Source organism: Felis catus, chromosome B1 (assembly GCF_018350175.1).
Source record: "Felis catus isolate Fca126 chromosome B1, F.catus_Fca126_mat1.0, whole genome shotgun sequence".
Taxonomy (NCBI): Eukaryota; Metazoa; Chordata; class Mammalia; order Carnivora; family Felidae; genus Felis; species Felis catus.
The window spans coordinates 104,546,230-104,571,391 of NC_058371.1; the positions used below are offsets into that span (position 1 = coordinate 104,546,230).

At 37.2% G+C, this 25,162-nt stretch overlaps 1 protein-coding gene across 2 annotated transcripts in view; it reads right to left on the reverse strand.

Annotated features, from left to right (window-relative positions):
• Positions 1 to 22,490, reverse strand: part of USP53 (ubiquitin specific peptidase 53) — a 65,743-nt gene extending 43,253 nt beyond the window's left edge. The window contains exons 1-2 of one of the 2 annotated variants that reach the window (XM_011281670.4): positions 22,201 to 22,490; positions 6,948 to 7,625 (exon numbers count right to left, since the gene is read on the reverse strand). In XM_011281670.4, coding sequence (XP_011279972.1) covers positions 6,948 to 7,091 — 144 coding nt within the window. In that variant the 5' untranslated portion in view covers positions 7,092 to 7,625; positions 22,201 to 22,490. The remainder of the gene's footprint in view (positions 1 to 6,947; positions 7,626 to 22,200) is intronic. The other variant, XM_011281669.4, reaches the window with a different exon arrangement.
• Positions 22,491 to 25,162: the final 2,672 nt, after the last annotated feature.

Genomic DNA, 25,162 nt, shown 5'->3' on the forward strand with positions numbered 1-25,162 from the left:
TTCCTTTCACCAACTATTTTTATGTAGCATGCAATACTGCTTGACAGAATTTTACCCACAGTAGAACTTTCAAAATTGGACTCAATCTTCTCAAACTCTGCTGCTGCTTTATCAACTAAGCTTATGTAATATTCCAAATCCTTTGTTGACATTTCAACAATCTTCACAGCATCTTCCAAGAGTAGATTCCATCTTAAGAAACCACTTTCTTTGCTCATCTGTAAGATGTTCTCATCCACTGAAGTTTTATGAGATTGCAGCAATTCACATCTTCAAGCTCCACTTCTAATTCTAGTTCTCTTACTTTTTCCACATCTGCAGTTACCTCCTCTACTAAAGTTGTAAACCCCTCAAAGTCATCCATGTACTTCTTCCAACCTATTAATGTTGATATTTTGACCTCTTTCCATGAATCATGAATGTTTTTAGTAACATCTAGATTCATTAGTCTTCAAGAGTATTTTTAATTTACCTTGCCCAGATCCATCAGAGGAATCAATGCCTATGCCTATAGCCTTATGAAAGCTGTAGCCTTATGAAATGTTTTTTTGTTTGTTTGTTTTTTTTGATGGAGTGCCCAAGCGGGGGCAGGGACAGAGAGAGAGGGAGAGAAAGAATCTTCAGCAAGCTCCATCCCCAGCACAAGCCTGATGCAGGACTCAATCTCACCACCCTGAGATCATGACCTGAGCCAAAATCAAAAGTCAGATGCTCAAACGATTGAGCCACCCAGGTGCCTCTGAAATGTATTTCTTAAATAGCAAGACTTGAAAGTGAAAATTACTCCTTGCAGAATGGATGTTGTGTTAACAGGCATGAAAACAACACTAATCTCACTGTACATCTCCATCAGAGCTCTTGGGTAACCAAGTGCATTGTCAATGAACAGTAATATTTTGAGAGGATTTTTTTTTTCTGAATAGTAAGTCTCATTAGCAGGATGATTTGATAAACCATGTTGTAAACAATGTGCTGTCATCTTTGTTGTTCCATTTAGAGGGAATGGGCAGAGTAGATTTAACATAATTTTTAAGGGCCCTAGAATTTCTGAAATGGTAAATAAGTACTGGCTTCAATTTAAAGTCACCACCTACATTAGCCCATAACAAGATATCCTGTCCTTTGAAGCTTTGAAGCTGGGCTTTGACTTCTCTTTTCTAGCTACGAAAGTTCTAGGTGGCATCTTCTTTCTATAGAAGGATGTTTTGTCTACACTGATAGTCTGTTGCTTAGCGTAGCCATCTTCACGAGTTATCTTAGCTAGATCTTCTGGGTAACTTGCTGCAGCTTCTACATCAGCACTTGCTGCTTCATTTTGCACTTTCTGTTATAGAAAAGGCTTCTTTCCATAAACCTCATGAACCAACCTCCACTAGCTTCAAACATCTCTTCTGCAGATTCCTCACCTCTCTCAGTCTTCATAGAATTGAAGATAGTTAGGGCTTACCTCTGGATTAGGTTTTGACTTAGGGGGATGTTGTGGCTGATTTGACTTCTATCCAGACTGCTAAAACTTTTTCCATTTCAGCAAGAAGGCTTTTTCACTTTCTTATCATTTGTATTTTCACTGGAGTAGGACTTTTAATTTCCTTTGAGAACTTTTCCTTTGTATTCACAACTTTGCTGTTTGGCACAAGAGGCCTCACTTTCAGCCTCTCTCGACTTTTGCAATGCCTTCCTCACTAAACTTAATCATTTCTAGCTTTTGCTTTAAAGTGAGATACATGAGGCTGCCTTTCACTTGAACACTTAGAGGGCAATGTAGGTTTATTAATTGGCCTAATTTCAATGTTGTTATGTCTCAGGGAATAGGGAAGCCCAAAGAGAGGGAGAGACATGAGAGAACAGCCAGTCAGTGAAGCAGTTAAAACACATATATTAACCAATTAAGTTTGCTATCCCGTACGGGTGCAGTTTGTGGTGCCCCAAAACAATTACAATAGTAATATCAAGGCCAGTAATTACAGATTACCATCACAAATATAATAATGAAGAAGTCTGAAATACTCCAAGATTTTAAAAAATGTGACTAAGCCACACAAAGTGAGCAAATGCTATCAGAAAAATGGTGTCCACAGACGTGTTTGATATAGGGTTGCACAAACCTTCAGTTGGTAAAAAAAAAAAAAAAAGGCAGTACCTGCAAGGTGTAATAAAGTGAAGCACAATAGAGGTATGACTGTACTCTGAAAGCTGCAAGACATTTGTTGAAAGAAATCAAAGATGACACAAATAGAAAGATATTCCATGCTCATGGATTAGAAGAATTAATATTCTTAAAATGCCCATACTACCCAAAGCAATCTACAGATTCAATGCAAAGCTCATCAAAATAGCAATGACATTCTTCACAGAAATAGAACAAATAATCCCAAAATTTGTATGGAACCACAAAGACCCTGAGTAGCCAAAGCAATCTTGAGAAAGAACACAGCTGGAGGCATTATGCCTCCTGATCTCAAACTATACTACAAAGCTATAGTAATCAAAATGGTATGGTAAACACAGGAATACAGAGACACATAAGTCAATGGAACAAAGAGCCCAGAAACAAACCCATGCTTATATGGTCAATTAATGTATGACAAAAGAAGAACATACAATGGAGAAAAAACAGTCTATTCGATAGTGTGGGGAAAACTAAACAGCTATATGTGAAAGAATGAAACTGAACCACATTTACACGACATACAAAAATAACTTCAAAATGGATTAGAGACTTGAATGTGAAACCTGAAACCATAAAATTCCTAGAAGAAAAGATACACACTAAGCTCTATCTGATATCAGTAATACGCTTTTTTGGACCAATCTCTTTAGGCAAGGGCAAAAAAGCTAAAATAAACAAATGGGATTGCATTAAACTAAAAGCTTTTGCAGAGCAAAGGAAACCATCAACAAACCAAACAAGGAGGACGCCTGACTGGCTCAGTTGGCAGATCATGTGACTCTTGATCTCAGGGTTGTAAGTTTGAGCCCCACACTGGGTGTAGAGATTACTTAAAAATAAAAATATTTAAAAAACAAAACAAAAAGGCAGGGCACCTGGGTGGCTCAGTCAGTTGGGTGTCCAACTTCGGCTCAGGTCAGGATCTCACAGTCTGTGAGTTCGAGCCCCATATAGGTCTCTGTGCTGACAGCTCAGAGCCTGGAGCCTGCTTCGGATTCTGTGTCTCCCTCTCTCTGTGCCCCTCCCCCACTCGTGTTCTCTCTCTCTCTCTCTCTCTCTCTCTCTCTCTCTCTCTCTTGCTCAAAAACAAACACAAAAAGAAACAAAAAAAACAAAAAACAAAAAGGCAACCTAATTAATGGGAAAAGAGATTTTCAAATCATACATACGATAGGGGGTTGTTATCCAAAATATATAAGGAACTCATAAAACTTAATATCAACATCAACAACAACAACGCAATTAAAAATTGGGCAGAGGACTTGAATAGATATTTTTCCAAAGAAGACATACAGATGGCCAACAGACACATGAAAAGATGTTCAACATGGAAATGCAAATAAAAACAATAAGATATCATTTCACAAGTATCAGATTGACTATTATCAAAAAAGACAAAAGAATAACAAGTTTTGGTAAGGATGTGGAGAAAAGATAACCCTCATGCACTGCTGGTGGGAATGTAAATTAGTGCGTCACTACTGAAAACGGTACATTTTAATAATGTCTACTTTTAGTAATTTCTTACAAGACATACTCCACAATTTATTTCTCAGTGGTTTTTAAAAGTATTCATCAAACTGCATAACAATATTTACATTCTGAATTCTTAAAAATGAAGTCAGGCTTTTTTTAACAAAATCTATTTGAATGATTGTTTTGTTAGTAAGGATTGGCTTTGAAAATTAGTTTACATGGCACACATTTTAACATCTGCGACAACAGATCTCCTGAATTGAAGAGATAGAGTGGAAGTTCAGGGGCACCAAAGCAGCTAGAATTGGCAGGGCAGAGAACTGCAGAGGAGAGAGCTGCACAGAGCAAATACCAGAGCTCTACAGAGGGTCCCCTTTGAGTATTCAGGCAATACTGTGAGGAAACCACCTATGGCTGGGGAAAGAAGTATTCCAAAAGATTAGAGGGGATAGTGCCCAGAACTCAAACCCACCCAGGACAGTCCCTGCTCCCAACAGCCAAAGTTGAGTGCTTCATAATTCACAGATAATTGATTAAAGAAAGAAGGGTCTTGTCCAGTAGTAGATAAATTAATCCTAGATTAAACACAACTCTGGGACTGCCTGACAAAGCTTAAAAGTAAAATGATCAAACTGTTTCCAAATAAAGTATACCAGAACAAAGTTCAAGAATATTTCTAGGGGGCGCCTGGGTGGCGTAGTCGGTTAAGCGTCCGACTTCAGCCAGGTCACGATCTCGCGGTCTGGGAGTTCGAGCCCCGCGTCGGCCTCTGGGCTGATGGCTCAGAGCCTGGAGCCTGTTTCCGATTCTGTGTCTCCCTCTCTCTCTGCCCCTCCCCTGTTCATGCTCTGTCTCTCTCTGTCCCAAAAATAAATAAACGTTGAAAAAAAAAATGTTAAAAAAAAAAAAAAAAGAATATTTCTAGGAATATAAAAATATCCATCACCCAACAAGATAAAACTCAAAATGTCTTACATCCAATAAAAAATTACTACACATTAAAATAAACAAGAAAACATATTCCCAAATGAGGATAAAAATCAGTTGAAACCCATAATTTGCAGAATGACAGAATTAGTAGACAAGTACATTAAAACAATAACTATATTTCAAATGTTCAAGATGCTATAGAAAAGACTGAACATGTTAAGTATAGACTTCAAAAAGATTTTTAAAAGACCCAGATCAAACTTCTAGAGGTAAAATTACAATGTCTGAAATCAAGATACGCTGGATGGGATTAATAGATTAGACACTACAAAGGAAAGGATTAATGAAGTTGAAAACATAGTAATAGAAACCATACAAAATGAAATCAAGAGAAAGAAAAAAAGATGGAGAGTGAAAATGAAAAGAGCATCAGTGGGCTGTGGGACAACCTGAGGCAACCACTTTTATATATAATTGGAATCCTCCAAAGGAGGAGAGAGACAAAAAAGTTTGAAGAAATAATGGTTGGGGAGCCTGGTAACTCAGTCAGTTAAGCATCCAACTTCGGCTTAGGTCATGACTTCATGGTTCATGAGTTCAAGCTCCGCGTTGAGCTCTGTGCTGACACAGTCAGAAATAATGGTCAAAAACTTTCCAAGTTTGATTAAAATCATAAACCCACAGATCTAAGATGCTCAATAAGCCCAAACACAAGAAACATGAAGAAATCTATGTTGAGGCACATCAATATCAAATTGCTTTAAACTAGTGAAAAAAAGAAAATTTTATAAGGAGCCAGAGAACAAGGACACATTACATACAGAGGTACAAAGAATGACAGTTTTTCATTAGAAATAATGCAAGCCAGAAGATACAGGGCCAAAATCTTTACAGTACTGAAAGAGATTAACTGCCAACTTAGATAGACTTCTTTAATGAGTAAAAATATCTTTCAAAAACAAAATTGAAACATTTTTTTCCAGACACACAAAAGCTGAAAGAACTCATTAACAACAGATCTGACCTACAAGAAATGTTAAAAGACTTCCTTCAAGGAGAATAAGTGATACCAGGATCTACACAAAGGAGTGATGAGCAACAGAAACAGCAATAACTATGTAGAGGAGTATAAATAACCTTCATGGTAAAGAGCAATGGAATGTTCATTTAAAAAAATATATTGCCACTGGAATATTTATCCATTTTCTGTACCATGTAAGTATGCTTTACACAACTACATACTGCATTTTGGAAGCCAGAGAAAAGGACAAAAATAGAGAGAAATATATATCTACATGTTAAAAAAAAAAAAAAAAAGACCTAGAAAAGGGTTAACAGAAAAATATTTGTGATAGAAGCCCTTTCTCACAGCTGATTTAATTAAAAGCATTTCATTCCACGTTTTTTTGGTATACAGTATCTCCCTATATCCAGTGCCATTCAATAAATATTTTCCTGCACTTCTCATAGCACTTAATGCCAGTTGGATCTTTAGGCCAGGGAAGAACAGTGACTGCCATTTAAGGGTCCCAATGTATATCAGAATGCTGATAGAAAAGCAAGGTTAGTACATACTTGCTAATTAAAAGAATTTCAACAAGGACTGAAGCAAAATGGATTAATTTTTTTTTTTAATTTTTTTTTTTTCAACGTTTATTTATTTTTGGGACAGAGAGAGACAGAGCATGAACGGGGGAGGGGCAGAGAGAGAGGGAGACACAGAATCAGAAACAGGTTCCAGGCTCTGAGCCATCAGCCCAGAACCTGACGCGGGGCTGGAACTCACGGACCGCGAGATCGTGACCCGGCTGAAGTCAGATGCTTAACCGACTGCGCCACCCAGGCGCCCCTAAAATGGATTAATTTTCAATTCCACTAAAATAGTGGTGTCTAAATTATGATACCACAGAGACGATTTAAGGCCGCAGTGGAAGGTGAAGGGAGTTTGAATCCTGAGAATTAACTGTGCATTCTCATTTCAACCCAGGCTATCTATGGGGACTCCACTAGATTCCTTTTAAAAGAAAAGGGGGAGGGGGGGAATAGATTAGTTGATTCAAAAAAACTATTTTATGTATTTCAGAAACATATTTTTAACTTAAATAAACATTTTAAGTCAAAAGATATTTTTATAGCATAGATATACATTATTCTGTTGCAAAAACATTCCCATTTATACTAAACAAATAATATTCACTTCTGTTTATAATAAAAAAAATGCCAAGCCAAAATATTTTTGATACAATTAAAAGTAGTATTAAAAAGCCTTTCCAGTCAATAACTTTACTCTTAATTTACAGTATAAGAAACATTAAACAAAGGACTTCTTGAAAAGCACTTTTGAAAATTAAACAAGAAATTATGGTCTCACCTGTACAGCACTATTAAGAAAGCAGCTGTTTTGTCCTGGTTCATTTAACAAGCCTTTGGTAGGGGCCAGGGACAGCATACTTCCAGGTTGATAAGCTTTTCCAAGATTGCCACCAGGTTTCCGTAAGAATTTCACCCATGCCATTTTCAAGAAACTCTGTTTACATTAAAGCTAAGAATTATATATTTTACATGATACTTCTGATAAAAGGGATGATGTCTTGAATTGTCCACTTAAATTCAATGCAGTCAATTATAATAACATAAGTTTCTAAGTCCATATCTTTCCTGTTGCTGTAAATTTTTGATGACTTTGTCAAGCAAAAATAGGGTACAAAAACACTAAAGTTCTAAAAACGAAAGCTATTTTAAACATGACCTTAAAATTTTTATATGTGTTTAATTTTATAAGAGAGTTGTATAGTTAAGGTAAAAAAAAAGATTTTTTTTTAAACTGCTAAAAACAATGTCAACGAACAAATAATTTTCTTTGAAGTACAAGCCATTTGTCTTGATGATTTAAAAACCAGATGATACAAAAAGATGTTGAGTTCGCATTTGGCACGATTCCTTTGGTCATTTGTTTTCCTTATGTTTTTTTAAGAAGAAGATTCTCTTTCCCAGGTGAAGTTATCAAAGGTGACTCCATATTTGTTATCAAAGTGACTTCAAAGCAAATCTACAAGAAAGAAAATAGATGTTTAAATAAAAGTAAAGGCTAATCAAGAAAACTGCTACCTTACTATTTGAACACAAATACCGAATATATACCCAAGGAGGATTATAACTAATAATGTTCTAAAATATAAAAATGAAAACATTATTCTTCATTAAAAACTTTTTAAAAATACCCATGTGACATCAATCACAACCAACTTGAACATTTCAACGGTGAGTGGTTTCATAAGGAAAATATTTTACAGAAAACTAGAATTAAATTAGATCTCAGGTAGTATTTTCAAAAGTACTAACTTTGTTGTCAACACTAAATTGCCTTGTTTATTAAAACAAATACTTATACAGACATTCTATGTTATCTTTCTTACACAGAATCATATCATTTTCCCAAGAAACCCAGGAGATTTTACACAAATTGATATGCATTAAAAAACTCAGAAGAGGGGCACCTGGGTGGCTCAGTCGGTTAAGCTTCCGACTTTGGCTCAGGTCATGATCTCACGGTTCGTGGGGTTGAGCCTGCGTTGGCTCTGTGCTGTCAACTCGGAGCCTGGGGCCTGCTTTGGATTCTGTGTCTCCCTCTCTCCCTGCCCCTCTCCCACTCATGCTGTCTCTCAAAAATAAATATTAAGAAAAAAATGTTTAAATAAAAAATAAACAAAATAACTCAGAAGAAACCTTAAATTGATAAACAAATCTTGGTGAACTAAAGTAAATTTCTACATTATTCACGAATGCATGTTCTTGACTAAAAAGACTTTAAATTTAATTAAAAGCAATTATCACTGAGGTGCCTGGCTGGCTCAGTCAAAAAAGCGTGCAATTCTTGATCCCAGCGTCATGAGTTCAAGCCCCAAGTTGAGTGTAGAGATTAGTTAAATAAATAAAATTTTAAAAATAAAACAAGTATTATTAATAAGTTTTGTTTAATCAATTAAATTTCCTTCCTATATTCATTCACTCAACAAACATTTACTGAGCCAGGTATTCTGCCAGGCACTGGACTAAGAATGAGGAAAGGCAGACAGACACTAATACAATGAGTAACAACTTGTAACTTGTACTAGAAGGGTTATGTGCTGAGTGCTAACAGAAAAACAATGCAAGGAAAGAGGGTGGAAAATGCATATAATGTGAGACAGTTTGCACTTTTAAACAGGATAGTCATGGAAAGTCTAGTTGCAGATTGTTGCCTTTGCACAAACGTTTGAAGGAGGTGAAGATACCACCTGGGAAAAAGACATTCCCAACAGAGTGAATAGCATGCTTAGCATGTTGGGAAAATAGTAAGCTATCCAATGTGGCAGGAGAAATGTGAACAAAGAACAGAAAAGATGAAAAGGAGGGATGGGAACAGATCATGTGGGGTACTGAAAAACCTCTGTGAGGACTTTGGCTTTAAACTCTTTTTCAAAGCACAAAAACCTACGAAAGAATGAGATAGATCAGTTCAAAACCAATGGTCAAATGCCCACTAAGGAAAGCATTGAGGAATAAAGAAGCATCTTATCTAAAGACTTAAAGCCAGGGCTTATTTCCAGCCCAACATATTCGCTCATCACTTATTAGCTGTTTGGTCTTAGATAAATCCTTATCCTCTCTGATTTACAGCTTCTTCATCTATAAAATGGAGATAACAATAATAGCCCCAATTAACATAGATTAAATGTTTCAAGAATTCTAAAACACTATACTATGTTAGTTGTCTCCTTTTTAACTCTGTGGATTTCAACCTTCCCTAAAGTGATCTAAATGATCCCCAAATATTTAATATAAATTAAGTTTTTAATAAATGCATAATATTACAACATTAAAGGAGCTCTACATTGGTAGTAAATTTGTATATTTAATGAAAGAATCCTATTAAAATGATATTCTTTCATCATTTACTAGGCACCAGGTTTGCATCATGAACTGTGCTGAAGTATATAAAACAACCCCTCCCTTTAATGACCTTACTTTGGTGAAGGGCAAACACACAAACAGATAATTTTAAAATACTGTGGCTTCCACTCTTGTGCAAGATGTCAAACTAGTATATGCCCTCTGCTCCCTAACCCGAGCCCAAGTCTGGAGATTATACAAAAGGAATAGGTAGCCAAATGAGAAACAGGAAGAAACCTTAAGGACACCAAAGTAACTGGCTTCTAAAGTGGGAGGGAAACAGCAGCTAAGAAATAGAAAGGGACAAGTGCTACAGACTGGAAAAGAGCTTTCTAGTTAGGACCTTTTCCTTTCTTCACATTGCTCTCAGCAGAGAATTCCCACCCCACACAATGCAATAAACAGGAAAGTTCAGCTACCACGCTAGTGCCATCTGGAGTGTAAGGGAGATTATAACATTATAACAACAGAAAAGCACTAGAGCACAACCAGTTTGGGAACTGGTAACAAGTACGGGGACCTGCAAGGGCCCTCCCTGTGTGTTCTTCTCTCATGCCTACTTCACAAATAGAACAGAGATTAGTAGGATCTGGAAAAAATCATGCCGCTAGGCTGGGTAACAGTTCTCTCAGGCTGCATCACTCCAGATCAAGCCCCTCTACTCACATCCTACCTCTACTCACTGAAATCATTTGAATAAACACAAATGAGAGTTCACCCTTCTCATGTAAACATTATTAGTTTGTAATTTGGTTGTACTCCAGGAAAAAGATAACCAGACACTTGAGGAGTAGCAGCAAACTGAACATTTTACAACATAGGAAACAGAATAAACAGACCGAAGGGAATACAAATTTAAAATAAACAATAAATATCCACCAACTGAATATGGCAGCTTTTTAAAATACTGCAATTTTGCAAAAGAATGACTTAACTAGCAAAATGGATAGAAGTGAAAACTATATTAAGAAGCAGTAAGCTCAGATCAGGAAATTTTCCTGCAAGTACTAAAAAAGGAGTAAAGAAGTGGAAAATATAAACATTTCAAAAAAGCTAAAAGGCATGAGTGAAATCTAAAACTATCAATACTATCTAAAAGAATTCCCAGAAAAAGTAAATTGAGTAAACACCTTTAAAAATGACTATGATTTTTCCACAATTAAAAGCCAAAAAACTCACAGAGAATACATAACTCAAAAAAATCCACACATGATGTGGGGAAGGAAGTAGGATGAAAGTTATGAAGGCTTAAACTGAAAAGAGAGAAAAAAGAGATTTTCAAGCCCATTTACTGGCAAACAATAGAAATGGAGACACCTGGGTGGCTCAGTTAAGTGTCCGACTCTTTATTTTGGCTCAGGTCACGATCCCAGGGTGGTGGGATTGAGCCCTGTGTCAGGCTCTGTGCTGTGTACAGCCTGCTTGGGATTCTGTCTCCCTCTCTCTCTCTGCCCACCCCCCCCCCCCAACACGCAAGCTCACTCGCTCGCTCTCTCTCTCTCAAAATAAACATTTTAAAAAGAAAGAAAACATGAATCAAAAAATAAACTTTTGTAAAAACTAATATAACAGACAAAATTTTCACAAGCTTGATTAAGGAAAAAAAGAAACAGATATATAAACACCAAGGAAATTGATAAATGAGAAATGACCACAGATACAGAAGCAACCATAAGAACTGTAAACGAATATCACTTAAGTTCTATGGCAATAACTTTCAAAATCTAAAGGAAAGGGTAATTTCCCCAAAAAATACAAATTAACAAAATCAAGCCAAGAAAAAGTAGAAAATATTTTCGAAACCTAGAACAATGTGGAAACAAAAGTTCTCCCACTGCAAATGCCATCTGGGTCACATGGATTCAAAGTTCAATTTTATCTAAAAGTTAAAGAACTATTAATTCTAATGGTATATTATTGCAGGGCACAGGAAAAATAATATACAAAGTATCCCAAATCATTTAATGAAGCTAACATAACCTGAATATCAAAACATGATAAATTTCAGACTAATGTGACTTGGATATAAAACTCATAAATAAAGCACTAGCAAACATAATGCATCAATATGTCAAAGAATAATATACACTATTGAAAAGAATAGTCAAGGAGGGTTTATTCCAGGAATGCAAATGTGATTCTCTATTTATGCTTTCAATAAATATTCAGGAGGTTATGCAGAAAAGAGCTAACAAAGCAATGTTTGCAACAGCCAAAAGGTGGAAACCCAAATGTTCATCAACTAATGGAAGGGATAAACAACATATGGTATGAGCATGTTACGTGTGTATACATACTCTAACAGTGGAATATTATTCAGCTATAAAAAGAAATGAAGTTGGGGCGCCTGGGTAGCTCAGTGGGTTAAGCGTCTGACTTCAGCTCAGGTCATGATCTCGTGGTCCGTGAGTTCAAGCTCCACGTCGGGCTCTGTGCTGACAGCTCAGAGCCTGGAGCCTGTTTCAGATTCTGTGTCTCCCTCTCTCTCTGACCCTCCCCTGTTCATGTTCTATCTCTCTCTCTCAGTCCCAAAAATAAATAAATGTTAAAAAAAAAAAATTAAAAAAAAAAAAAAAAAGAAATGAAGTACTTTTCATACTACCATATGGATGAACACCGAAAACACTTTGCTAAGTGAAAGAAGTCAGTCATGCAGGACCACACGTTATGAAAACACTTTGCTAAGTGAAAGAAGTCAGTCATGCAGGACCACACGTTATGTTTCCATTGATACAAAATGTCCAGAACAGAGAAATCTAGAGACAGTCAGTGGTTGCTTTGACTGGAGAAATGGGGGCTATAGAGATGAGAAGGGAAGAGTAACAGCTAAAGGATACAAGGATTCTTCTCGAGATGATGAAAATGTTCTAAAATTGTGGTGATAGGTCTGCCTAAAAACTACTGAATTGTACTCTTTCAATGAGTAAATTGTATGATATGTGAATTATATTTCAATAAAACTACGTAAGAAAAAAGAAAAAAGACAACATAGCAAGACCAAAGATTGCCATCTCAGAAAAGCCTGTTTGCAAGGTTTTAGGCTTTTAGAATTTAAATTTTTGAGAGGATTCCCATCACAACAACTAGTGAGTGCTGGTTACTATGCCTGAACTGTGTTTTACCCTGAACACCTGTTTTCCTTCTGGAAGTATGGAATTTTGATAACCTATGAAGCAGAGGATAACTATGTGACTATTCCAATAAAACCCTATGCACTGAGTCTCTAAACAGCTTTCTGACAGACAACACTTTGTCACCACAATTTGGTGCTGGAGGAATTCGTGTGTTTTTTGTGACTCCGCTGGAATAAAATTGTGAGAAACTTGTGCCTGATTTCCATCAGACATCACCCCATGATCGCTCCCCATACTATATGCTGAGTACTCGGAGTTTTACAAAATCACCAAACCTGGGAATGAGAGGGATCTTGGAGACCTCAACACAGAGGCATTATGAAAGTACTTTGTTTGTATCAGGCTTGCAAAGTTAAAAGAGACATTGTTGGTTGGGATAAATGGAAAGAAGTGCTTTCTCTTCTTGTTAACTAATAAAACATGTAATTATACTGTACTACCCTTGCAGAAATATTATATCAACCTGGCAACAACCACTAAATTTTAAAACATTTATTTATTTATTTATTTATTTATTTATTTATTTATTTATTTATTTATTTATTTTTCATTAGAGAGAGAGAGAAGGGGAAAAGGACAGAGGGAAAGGGAGAGAGAATCTTAAGCAGGCTCCATACTCAGCACAGAACCTGACACGAGGCTTGATCTTACAACCCTGGGAACGTGACCTGAGCCAAAATCAAGAGTTGGACACTCAACCAACTGAGCCACCCAGGCGCTTCAAAACAAACACCCTTCAATCTAAAAGCTCTAATACTGAGATTCTATGCCCCCCCCAAAAGTATTACCTTTTTGAGCTATATTATGTAGATGCAATAAATAAGGAAAGAATCAAAATGAATATCCATAAACAGGAACATAATTATATAAGAGGGTGTTTTTGAGTGACAAAGGCAAAATGCAGAAATGTAATATAATCCCATTTTTGTAAAACATATGTGAAAAAATATATACGCTTTACATGAACTTCTTAACAAGGAAGAGTGTGTATATGTTTTATTAAAATGGGGATGGACAGCCAAACTTGAAAATAAAAGTGAAAAAAAAAAGCCTGTACGAAAAAAACCGATAGTATGTATCTTAATTACATTCACATATTATATAAGTTATGTACGTGTATACACACACAAAAAATTTAAATAAATACGACGTACCAGAAAACAATAAATGAAAAGAAATTTGATATTGCAATTTTAGGCTCAGATAAAATTGACTGAATAAAAATACAACTGATCTCTCTACATTGATTTTGTATCCTGTAACTGTACCGAATTCGAGCATTAGTTCTAACAGTTCCTGCTGGAGCCTTAATCGTTTCACTTCTTCTTTTCCTATTTGGATGCCATTTATTTCTTTTTCTTGACTAACTGCTCTGGCTAGGACTTCCAATGCTATGTTGAATAGGTGTGGTGAGAATGGGCACCCTGTTTTGTTTCTGATCTTAGAGGAAAAGCTTTTGCCTTTTCATAATTAAAAATGATGTCAGCTGTGTAATTGTCATAAATGGCTTTTATTATATTGAGGCACATTCCCTCTATACCCACTTTGTTGAGAAATTTTATACTGGAAGGATATTAAATTTCATTAAATGCTTTTCTGCATCTAATTTTTCCTTTCTTTAATGTGGTATATGACATTTATTGATTTTCAAATATTGAACCATCCTTGCACATCAGGAATAAATCCCACTTGATCATAGTACATGATCCTTACAATATGCTACTGAATTTGATTTGTTAACATTTTGCTGAGAATTTTTCCATCTATACTTGCCAGGGATATTGGCCTATATTTTCTTTCCTTGTAGTGTCCTTATTTATCTTTGTTATCAGGGTAAAGCTGGCCTCATAAAAAGGAGTTTGGACGTGTTCCCTTTTCTTCAATTGATTTAAAAATGAATATTAAGCTAGAAAAAAAATTGAATTGTATTCACCCAATGGCATATTAGAGTCCTAACCTCCAGTGCCTGTGAATACTTGGAAATAGGGCTTTTGCAGATGTAATGAGGTTAAGATGAGGTCATTAGTGTGGGCCCTTATCCAATAAGGCTAGCAGTTATCATTAAAAGAGACAGAAACACACAGAGAGAATACCGTTTAATGACAGGCAGAGAATGGTGCGATACAACTACAAGTAAGGGAACACCAAGGATTGACAGCCACCACCAGAAGGAAAAAGGGGAAAGGAAGGCTTCTGCTCAGAGCCCTTGAAAGAAAACAACTCTGCCAACCTTGATTTTGGACTTCCAGCCTCTGGAGCTGTGAGAGAATAAATTTCTATTGTTTTATGTCATTCATTTTGTTCTGCTCTGCTACAGCGGTCCTAGAAAACTAATAAAAGTGCTAATAAAGCTATGAAATTCCTTTGTTCTTTTACGTTTATTGGGATTTGTTTTGATTATAAAATATTACATAGATTTTTAAAATAACATAGAAGTACTGCATAGGGAAAATATAGAATACCCATAATCCTACATAAAATCACTGCTAATAAAGCTACTGAAATATATTTTTAATAGTATCCTGGCGTAACCATCAAACTATAAAGTAAAATTTCATTTTAACATCTTTTCACTAATAAGCAATACAGCAACTCAAAGACACGCTGAAGACTTTTTATTGGTACACTACAACTGTTCACCTAACTAGTAAAAGTATTCAAGGTTTCATTTTCAATAACTCGATAGCAAGGTGAAGAGGTATAGCAAGGTGAAGCAATTAAAAGCCTAATTCATGATAGAGGTATCTTGACTTCTGTAAATTGAAGGATTAGAGTAAGGAAGATACAACTGAAGAACAGATATCCTTTGACACACAAAACCACTGTCACCCCACAAATGGAGGTATTGGAGAAGAGTGTACTAGAACATTTATAAAACAAAGACAGAAAATGAGATTAAAGTCATAAGAAAATACTGTACCACCACAAACAAAAACAGCAAATTTTAAGTAATTCCCAATGTTCTGTACTTTTTTGCACTATTTCTTTTCATCTAAAAAAGAACTATGCTTTATCTCTCATGGCTTTTACCTACTCACTAGTTCCCACTGATAACTAACCAGAGAAAGACATGAGTTCATGTGTATCCAGAATATAGAGTATGAACATTAAAGACAATGGCTTATAGCAATCTGTTTTAAGATACGACTTCAGAAGCCAATTATGCCAAAGCAGGCATAACCTAACATTTCTTTGCCTTGACAAAGGCCAAAACGGAACTCTTGCTTTGCCTATATCTTCCCCCTCATCTCATTTGATGGTAACTTTGTCTTTCCAGTTGCTGAGAACAAGTATCTTGCTATGATCTTTGACTCTGCTTTCTCACCTACCTCTGTCAGAATGTGACCAATTCTCACCCCCTCCACTTCTACTATTCTCGCTTCTACTATTCTCGACGTATCCATCATCAAATCTTGCCTGGATTGCTAGTATAGCCTAATTGTCTCCTAGATGCTGCCCTTACCCAACAAAACCTACCCTCAAGAACAGGCAAAAAGAGCCATCTAAAATTAAATCATAATGTCATCCCCCTCCTTATAATCTTTCAATGGGTCTTTATTACCTTCAGATTAAAACCCGAAAAGTCTTTACAATGGACTGCAAGGCCCTATACTACCTGCCAAAAGTAAAAAACACTTTTTTCTATACTCTCACTGCACTAATGAGACCAGATGTGTTCTTCCACAACAAGCCATTCTCCAATTCTCAGTGGACACCAACACAATACCTACAATTTAACTCAATTTTGACATTATCTACCTGCAGTAAGTGTCAAGTCCCAAGACAAGGGCTCAGTCCCAAAAGACCATCCCTCTCACTTCAGCTGCTTATCACATGTCCCAAGTTGTTACCTGTACTTCTGATTAATTGCCTATAATTTGGAGGTTCCCATGACATTCTCCATGGATCCAATTAATTTGCTAGCATGGCTCACAGAACTCAGGAAAACAGCTTACCGACTAGACTTGAGCTTTATTATGAAAAGATACTCAGAAACAGCCAGATGGAAGACAGGCAAAGGGTAAGGTATGTGGGAAGGGGGATGGAATGTCCATGCCCTCTCCAGACATACTGCTCTCCCAGCACCTCCCTATGTTCAACAATCCAAAAGCTCTCCAAATCCCTTCAGTTAGGATTTTTTATGGAGGCTTCATTACACAGGGCACAACTGATTAAATCACTAGCCATTAGTGATTAGCTCGAAATCCACCGCGCTCCCCTCCCTGGAAGTGGAGGGAGGTGGACAGGCTGAAAGTTCAATTCCTCTAATCACACAGTTGGTTCCCCTGGCAACCAGCACCCCCTCCTAAGGCTATCTAGGAGCTCTGAACCACCAGTCATCTCATTAGCATGCAAAAAAACACATTTATTGCTTCCAGAGATTCCAAGGGTTTTAGAGGCTATGTGCCAGAAAATGGTGCCAGAGATCAAATACTGTATATATTTCTTACTATGTCACACCTGCCCATCCCCTCACCTTCACCTCTAAATACTTTTCCTATACTTTCTCCACTGCAGTTGTATCACCCTCCTTGTTTCTGAACACACCATGCAAACACCTGCTTTAAAGTGGCTATTCTTCTGCCTGGAACACACTTCCCCTTGATACCCACATGACTTCTCCCTGGCTCCCTTCGGGATTGCTCTGTTCAAAAAACACCTTCTAAATGAGGCCTATATTGATTTAAAATTGCAACCACAACCTCCACTCCACACTCCCAACTCCCCTTACCCTGCTCTACTACCTTTCTTTTCTCCTTGGCATTTATCACCATCTTATATACTATATAACTGACTTACTAGGATTATTATTGTTTCTCCTCTCAATCATCTTAGACTGTAAAGGGAATCCCAGGCATGTAAAACAGTGCACAGTACATGGTAAGTACTCACTAAATATTTATTAAAGAAAGCTCAGGAAATAAAGTGAAACCTCAATCAACAAATCAGTGCTCCTATAACAAAGATGACTTAGGCAATCAGGACTCAGGACAATCTCCCACCAAGTGGCAGCTACATCACTGTCAGTACTATTGCCAAGGTAGGATTATTTCAGGCCTATACAACATACTATATAGGAGGAAAAGTCTTCCAGAATTCACATCCTGCTTGAAACGGAAGGCCACCATGAGAGGGGCAAGAGTTTTACTTTGCAGGCCAAGAAGTTTAGAAGACATCTGGTGGACAAAGAATGCCCTGATAGGTTCTTGACAAGGACAGAAACTATGGTCTGATACTGACCTCAAGTGTCCCACAATTATTTATTCCACCAATGATAAAGTTTCTAGCATCACAGAAAATTACTCAACTATTCAATCATTAAAATCATATCAGTTACATAATCTATAATCATAATTATATAAAAAGGTTCATAGTTGTTAAATATCATAAACCATGTATAAAATACCTAATAAATGCCCAAAATAAGCAGGCATTCAATAAATGTAAGCTAACTACAATGATAGCAGCAACACTACCTTTGAGGTAAATGGTCTTTAATAATATAAAGAAACATTCGAAAAGAAAGTAAAAGCTGTATTATATATATCTCATTTTGCTATCTTTCTCCATTTCGTTACACTGATGTATCAATCTTGACTATAGCCTTAGTTAGATCAGATAAATTGTACAATAAAGTATCAATTTCTAAATTTTAGTATCTGTGAATAAGTTATTCTTAGTAGAAAATAAAACAATTTCATTTACAGAGCTATCCTACTGTAAGAAACTTAACATGAAAAATTCTAATTTACAAAAAAAAGTGTTTGGGAATGCTTCACTTTACAAATGGATTCATCACAGTATTGTTTTAAACATTCATTTACAACCTTTTGGACTAGAGAAAGAGAAATTAAGTTAAAACATTAGAAGGCAATGCATCGGAAATAAATGGAAAGCAACTCTGGAATAACAATGCAAACAAAAGAGATTTAATTTAGAAAAATTCAACCTATGTACCACTTTTCAGAAAAATAACTACAAACTTCCTTAATGAGAACTTTAATTCATAAATAACATGATCCATCCAGCCATAAAACATAACTAGAGCACCCAAAATACATCTGGACACTGCTCTCATCATGTCTCTGGGTCCCAGAGAAAGCTCCTCTGCCTGCCTACCACCCTTCGTGGTGTCCATACGGTACTCTCCGTACACCTGAGATGACAGCACACATACCATCATCTCCAGGTTCTCTTACTCCGCGTTCCCTCTACAGAAACACAGTACAGAGTTTTAAAAGAAATGTACAAAGTGCACTGGTAACACAAAAATGAAGTAATCTACTGTCCTTTGCTGGCTTAGAAAATACTTCACAGGTGTGGTATGGGTGACCAGTAAGTTGAACGGGTAATGGGAGGAGGAGAAGTGGTATCTTACAAAGGTAAGGTATAAGAAAACAAGAACTATTGGATCTTTGGAAACTCATTTCAGTTTGGGGGAGGATTGGGAACAGGCTGAGATGAGGCTCAGAAAAGGAAGACCTCCTATTTCTGACTACTTTACCTTTGTCTCACTGATTTTTGATTCTCTAGTGCCTAGCATACAATAGGTCAATAAATGTTCACTGAATAAATTTGCTAACTCAGAAAATCACAAAAAGGAAGTAAAAAAAGTTTGGAATTTGGAGGTTCCAAATTCCAAAGGAAAAGTATTTCTTCAAAATGCTTTCTGCAGGTCAATATTTACAAAATAGAAGTAAACAGAGGTTACATTTACAAAATGTGTTCAAAAATACCAAATTAATTAAAAAAATATCACAATTCAGATAACTGAAATGATAGTTTAGGTACTGAAACATGGTTTATGTTGCATAATATTTTATTATCTGATGAATTACAAATATGAATATAAGCAGCAACTTTTCTGAAGTGACTCATAAAACAAAAATTCTTCAACTACATGCAATGGTTTGTAGCATTTTTGTGTATGTCAGAGACACTTTTGGTGGCCTAATGAGGCCTATGGACTCCGCGGGAAAACGTTTGTAAATGCATAAAATAAAATTCATAATATAATTCATCAATTATGTTAACATTCAGTTCTAATCACAGACTACAGTTCAAATCATGGACCCTCCTTTAAGAATTCTTGATAGAGGGTATCAGTTAACTTGGAAAAGCAAAGAATAGACACTTCTTACCTAAAGAGCACCCCCCCATATATATGTAATATTCCTATTACCTTAAAAAAGCTCATAATAAATTACCAAGATTAGGATATTATATAAAGTTAATATTTAAAAGTTTAAATAACTTTTGAAGGTTTTATTTGTGGTAGAACAGGCTGCTTCCATTTCTTGTTCCTACTATGTGCATCTGTTGTAATGCAAAATTTTCTAACATCATTTCATCTGTACAAAATTAATAATATACTAATGCTATATTTGTATCATCACTAATCTCTAGCTAGTTCTCCAAACATGACATCTACTAGTACACTTCCTCCCTTAATCCAAGAGCTCATGAGTACTAGTAGGCTAGACTGACAATCTTCTGGGCCCCAGCACACCTAGCACGCTCTGTATTCAGAATACTTTCAGGTGCACTACATAAACGACCTCACTGTAGGTTGTCTTTGGGATCTATAATTAAGAAACACCTTATAGTTAAAGCTGTCAAATAACAAGATCTGCTCAGTATTGTAGTAACTAAATGTCTTTGTAGGATAACTTAATCTACCACTTTATAGATTTCAAACATACTTTTGGAAAATTGTAGGGTACAGCAACATCCTCCCTAGCATGGTAGGTGAGTGAGTTCCAAACAGTATCAACAGGGAAGATAAAAATAACTCTGATTTTGACTCTTTAATGGGCATATCACCTTAAAATAAATCAGAATTTTTACTTTTTAACTCTTTGTCTTGCTAAGACTTCTAAACCATAATTCTAAAATTGTGTTTGATACTACAGTTTAAAAGAAACATTTATTTGACACTAAATATAATACAAAAAAATCTTGAATCAGTACATTGTAAAATCATAAAAAATTTTGAAAAGAGATTTTCTTTTTTAAGGAAGAGAACAAACACGGTGGAGAACGGTACCCGTTCCATATTAAAATAGCTATCTTTTAAAAAACTTATTTTTGTATCTTCTAGAGAATATTAATGGGTTGACAACTAGTGTCAAGTTTCATGAACAATATACAATCTACATATGTTTATAAAAAGTTTTTAACTAATAAAGAAAAAAGGTGTTCTTGATTACTTATTTTCTACACTGCAGGAAAAAATACACATAACTACCAATGAGTTTAATTTGTGAACAAACTTAAATAAATCACTTTATAGCTTATTACCTGTAATCACGAACGTAGACAAATTGTCCAAAAAAGCTCATTTTAAGAGCCTCCAAAATGTAAAACAAAAACAAAACCTGTGTTTTTTCCAGACTGTAATTAACTCTTACTTACAGTTGAGTTTGTCTATTTGAATTCTTATGACAATGGCAGATAAATCATGTATTACTTTTACAAAGTAAGTTTTATTTTTCTAATTTCTCCTTCACAGGATGAAGGAGCTTTGCCTAGGCCATCATCAGGAAACCAAAAATAGAAAATTAAACTAACAAGTACCCATTTAGCCAAAAGCTCATTTCAACCAGAATTTTGTTAGTACTTGTTACTTCCTTTAAACACTGAGAATTAGCAATGTTCTTTTAAAGAACAGAGTTAAAAGCAAATCAGACCCTAATTACAAAGAACTTCCGAAGTTTAAACATCCCTCACAATAGCCTTGAAAATCCAGTGCAAAAGTATATATCTATATTTTTCCAGATAAGGAAACATTCTGGCATACTCTGCTGTCTAACAAATAAAGCCTTCCAGTACATTTTGCAAGCATTAATCAGACTTTGCATTGATACAGAAAACCTTGCAGCAAGATAACAAAACCTCAGAACATGCTCAGATTGCAGTCTTTAGAAGGCCTCCCTAGTACACCTGTACAAGTACTTCCTGTTCTCCAACGATGTTTAAAAGTAGTTTGGTAAATGTCCCACAAGTTGTTGTCTAAAAGCTAAACATTAACTTCATAAATTACTACTACCAACCAGAAACCACCAGCCCAAAGATTCTTACGTATCCAGTCATCTCTCTTCTCCAAGGAGGACAACATAACCATCTGGACCCCTTTATAGAGCTGCTGCTCAGGAGTGGCAGTGGCTTCGCAAGCAAGGCGCAGGGGCCAAGTAAGCTATATTCACAATCCCAACGCACCCAGCTGGACTCCAGGTTCTGCCTCTTGCCCGCCCTCAAACACAGCAGCAAGAACAGCCACGACCCAGTAAATAGAGCACCTCCTTTCGCCTCCCGCGCGCCTCCAGCCTGCCCAGAGGCATCTCCGCCAGGCCGGGACGTGACGGGCAGGAGGCGGGCAGGCTGCGTGCCCTCGGGCGCCTGAACCCGGGCGAAAAGTCCGCGGAGCAGGAGCGGAGGATGTCACAGGGCTGCTGCTAGGGGAGAGACAAGGTCTGGCGCTGAAACTGGGGTCTCCCACTCAGGCCCGGGGTCTCCAGTCGTTGGATCTCTATCTAGAGACTAGTTTCGGATACTTACCTTGAGCTCTGCCCTCCTAACGAGAGGAGCGTGCTGTCCAGGTAGAGAAACACGGGCCTTCCACTTCCACAGGGCTACCTCCCGCTGGCCCAGCTCTGCCTCACGCCAACACCCGGCTGATACTAACAGCTGCCACCGTAGCCGAGGTTCACCGGGAACTGGAGCAGTGGCGTCTGGTATCGCCGCCCAGAGCTCGACCCGGAGCACGGAGCATGCGCACACGCCCCAACACCCAAGGGCCAGTCAGGACAGTGACACCTGCGATCAACAGGTCCCGGGAGACCCGCCCCAATCTCCGCCTCGCGCCCGCCCCGCCTCCTTGGGAAAGGCTCCGCCTTCACGCTCACCAAGTTAACCCCGCCCCGCACGCGATTTCCCGGCTTTCCGGACCTGGCGAACTGTATTCCCGCGGGGGTTCGATTGGGCGCGCGATCCAGTTGACTTACTCCAAGGCGCGAGATCCCGCGAGAGCAGGAGCTTGAACATTTCCCCTAAGGCAGGCCGGTGTGGGAGGGCTTGCTGAGCTGTTGGGAAAGGTGCGTGCAGGTTGGCTCTGTGGTGTAGAAGGAGGGCTAGTTCTCCTGAGGTGGAGGTGATTATTCCGGTGCTCTTGGTCATTATATTCGGTATTTTCTAAGCTCAGGAACGCGGACCTACCAAGGACTGGGCTTTAGGTTAGTTAGGCATTGTTACCTGAGAGGGAACAATCTGTACTGCCTGGCACGGAAACTACTTGCGAATATGCAATTCCTTTAGCTTTCTGTGAATCATTATGATCTGTTTGCAGTTAAATGGCTTCCCTTGGCATGAATGTATATTCCCTAACTGGTTGTTTCGTGACTGTTAATAAAATCAAAGCTGTAATAACCGTGTTGACTCGGTTAATGGTTAATTGTGTTAAGAAAAATTTGGCTGCTTCCTTACTATGCTTTAGAACAGGTTTGAAGTTAGAAGCTACTGCTTGGGAACTGGGCTAAACTTTGTTTTGTAATAAACTGTTTTTTAAAAATAGAAGTTAAAAAAAAACCACTACCATCTTTAGTATCAAAGATTCCTCAATAAGAATTAAATAAAATTTTGAAACTCATTTCAAAGCTGGTGCAGGCAGAACATACAGATTATAAAAATTGATTTAAGTAAACTCATGGGTAACTAGAAGTTTATTTGAAGAATTAGAATGAAGAAACATTTTACATTGATATGGGTGCGTTGTGCTTAAGACTGAATGAGAATGTATTGAGCGTTTATAGATTCCCTTCACTGAATTAAACATGAAATAATAGTGAAAGTGAAGGCAATTCCTGCGTTTAAGAAATGTAAAACTTCTGGAGGAGGAGGAAAAAACCTCTGCATTAAAAAATAATAACAGCATTAACTCTCCCTTTGGTTTCCCCAGCCCCACTAAATCTTGGTTCTGCAACTGTATCTCTGATACACTTTAAATATTTTTCTTAAGGCCCTCTGTTCCCAAGCTCTCCATTTTCTTTTGGTAATTTGACCTTACTCCTCTTGTATCCTTGAGCAGTCTCTTTGCCATCATGGACTTGGCTACCAGCTTTCCCAGTACACCAAGTATTCCCAGATGTATATCTTCAGGTTAGACTATTTTAAGCAACAGCATCTGCTTTGGATATCACACAGATACCTTAACTAGGTCCTAAATTGGCATTGGTATCTTTACCATTACCTATTCCTGATGCCATGACTTTCCCCACCCATCTAGAAACTAGCCCATTTTCATTCCCTATTTCAGATAATGGCACCCAGTTACCCAAGACAGAAATCCATGAATACCCCCTATATTACAGTTCCATCACTTCCTCTATCCTAACACCAAGTTCTATTGACTCTTATCTACTTAAGTATCTCTCAAATCCACTCCTCTTCTATCTTCACTCTCACTGTCTTAGTCCATCAAGTAATTAACACCTCTCCTGACTCATCTTCCTTGGACAATTGCAATCACTCATTATTTCCCACTCCAGTCCAACCTACATTCTATTAATAGTTTTTCTAACATGAAAATATGATCACAATATTCCTCTGCCAAGATTTTTTCAGGGACTTCCCATCACCATGGGGACCTTTCATGATCTGCCTCCAGACTGTTAACATCATCTGCCATTTTTGCCCATTTACTCCACACTAGTGAACTCCTTGCTTTTCTGTGATCCTACCAGGTTCTTTCAAGATCTTTCAGGTCTCATTTGAATTGAACACTTACCTCCTCCATTGAATTTTTCATAACTTTCTAAGACAGACTTGCCTTTCCTTCACCCGTTTTGGACTTACTTCTATGATAACAATTATATTGTACTATCATTATTTGCAAATGTAACTGACAGGGCAACCCCTGTCTCCACTCTTGAAAAATAATTTGAACTGTGGATAATAAAGTCTCATACTATCTCCTTTCCTCATTTAGAGATTACAGAAGAATGCCCTTTAGTTCACCCTGCTTGAGAGTTTGACTAAATCCTAACTGAACACTTTTTTAATCCTCTAAGTTCAAACTTTCTACCAGTTCTTGGCATATCTAAGAACTGAGTTTTAAATTATAGGCTTGTAATAGGTCACAGTTAAGCATCAAGAGAGCAGTCTGAAGCAAACAGATGAGAAAAAGGAAAACTGACATTGCACCACATATTGCACCCAGAAAACTTTGTAGCTAGGAATGTCTTCACTTGCTTTTAATAATAACACACCCACAGGTTTTAATAATAACCACAGGGTGGGCATAGCTCCATGTCGGGCATTTTGCCTTTTCTAGCCCAGTGATTGGTGTACGGGTTGTTCAGGTTAATCAGCATCCCTTCCGGGAGTTTCAAATCAGACCTTTTCTCTGGTTGCAAAGCTGTAAAGATGGGAGCTGAGAGCTGCTTGTAACAATGTGTGTTGCCTTTTAGAGTTGCTGGTCTGAAAGAATAATGTAAATATGTAAATAATGTAATGTAAATATGGG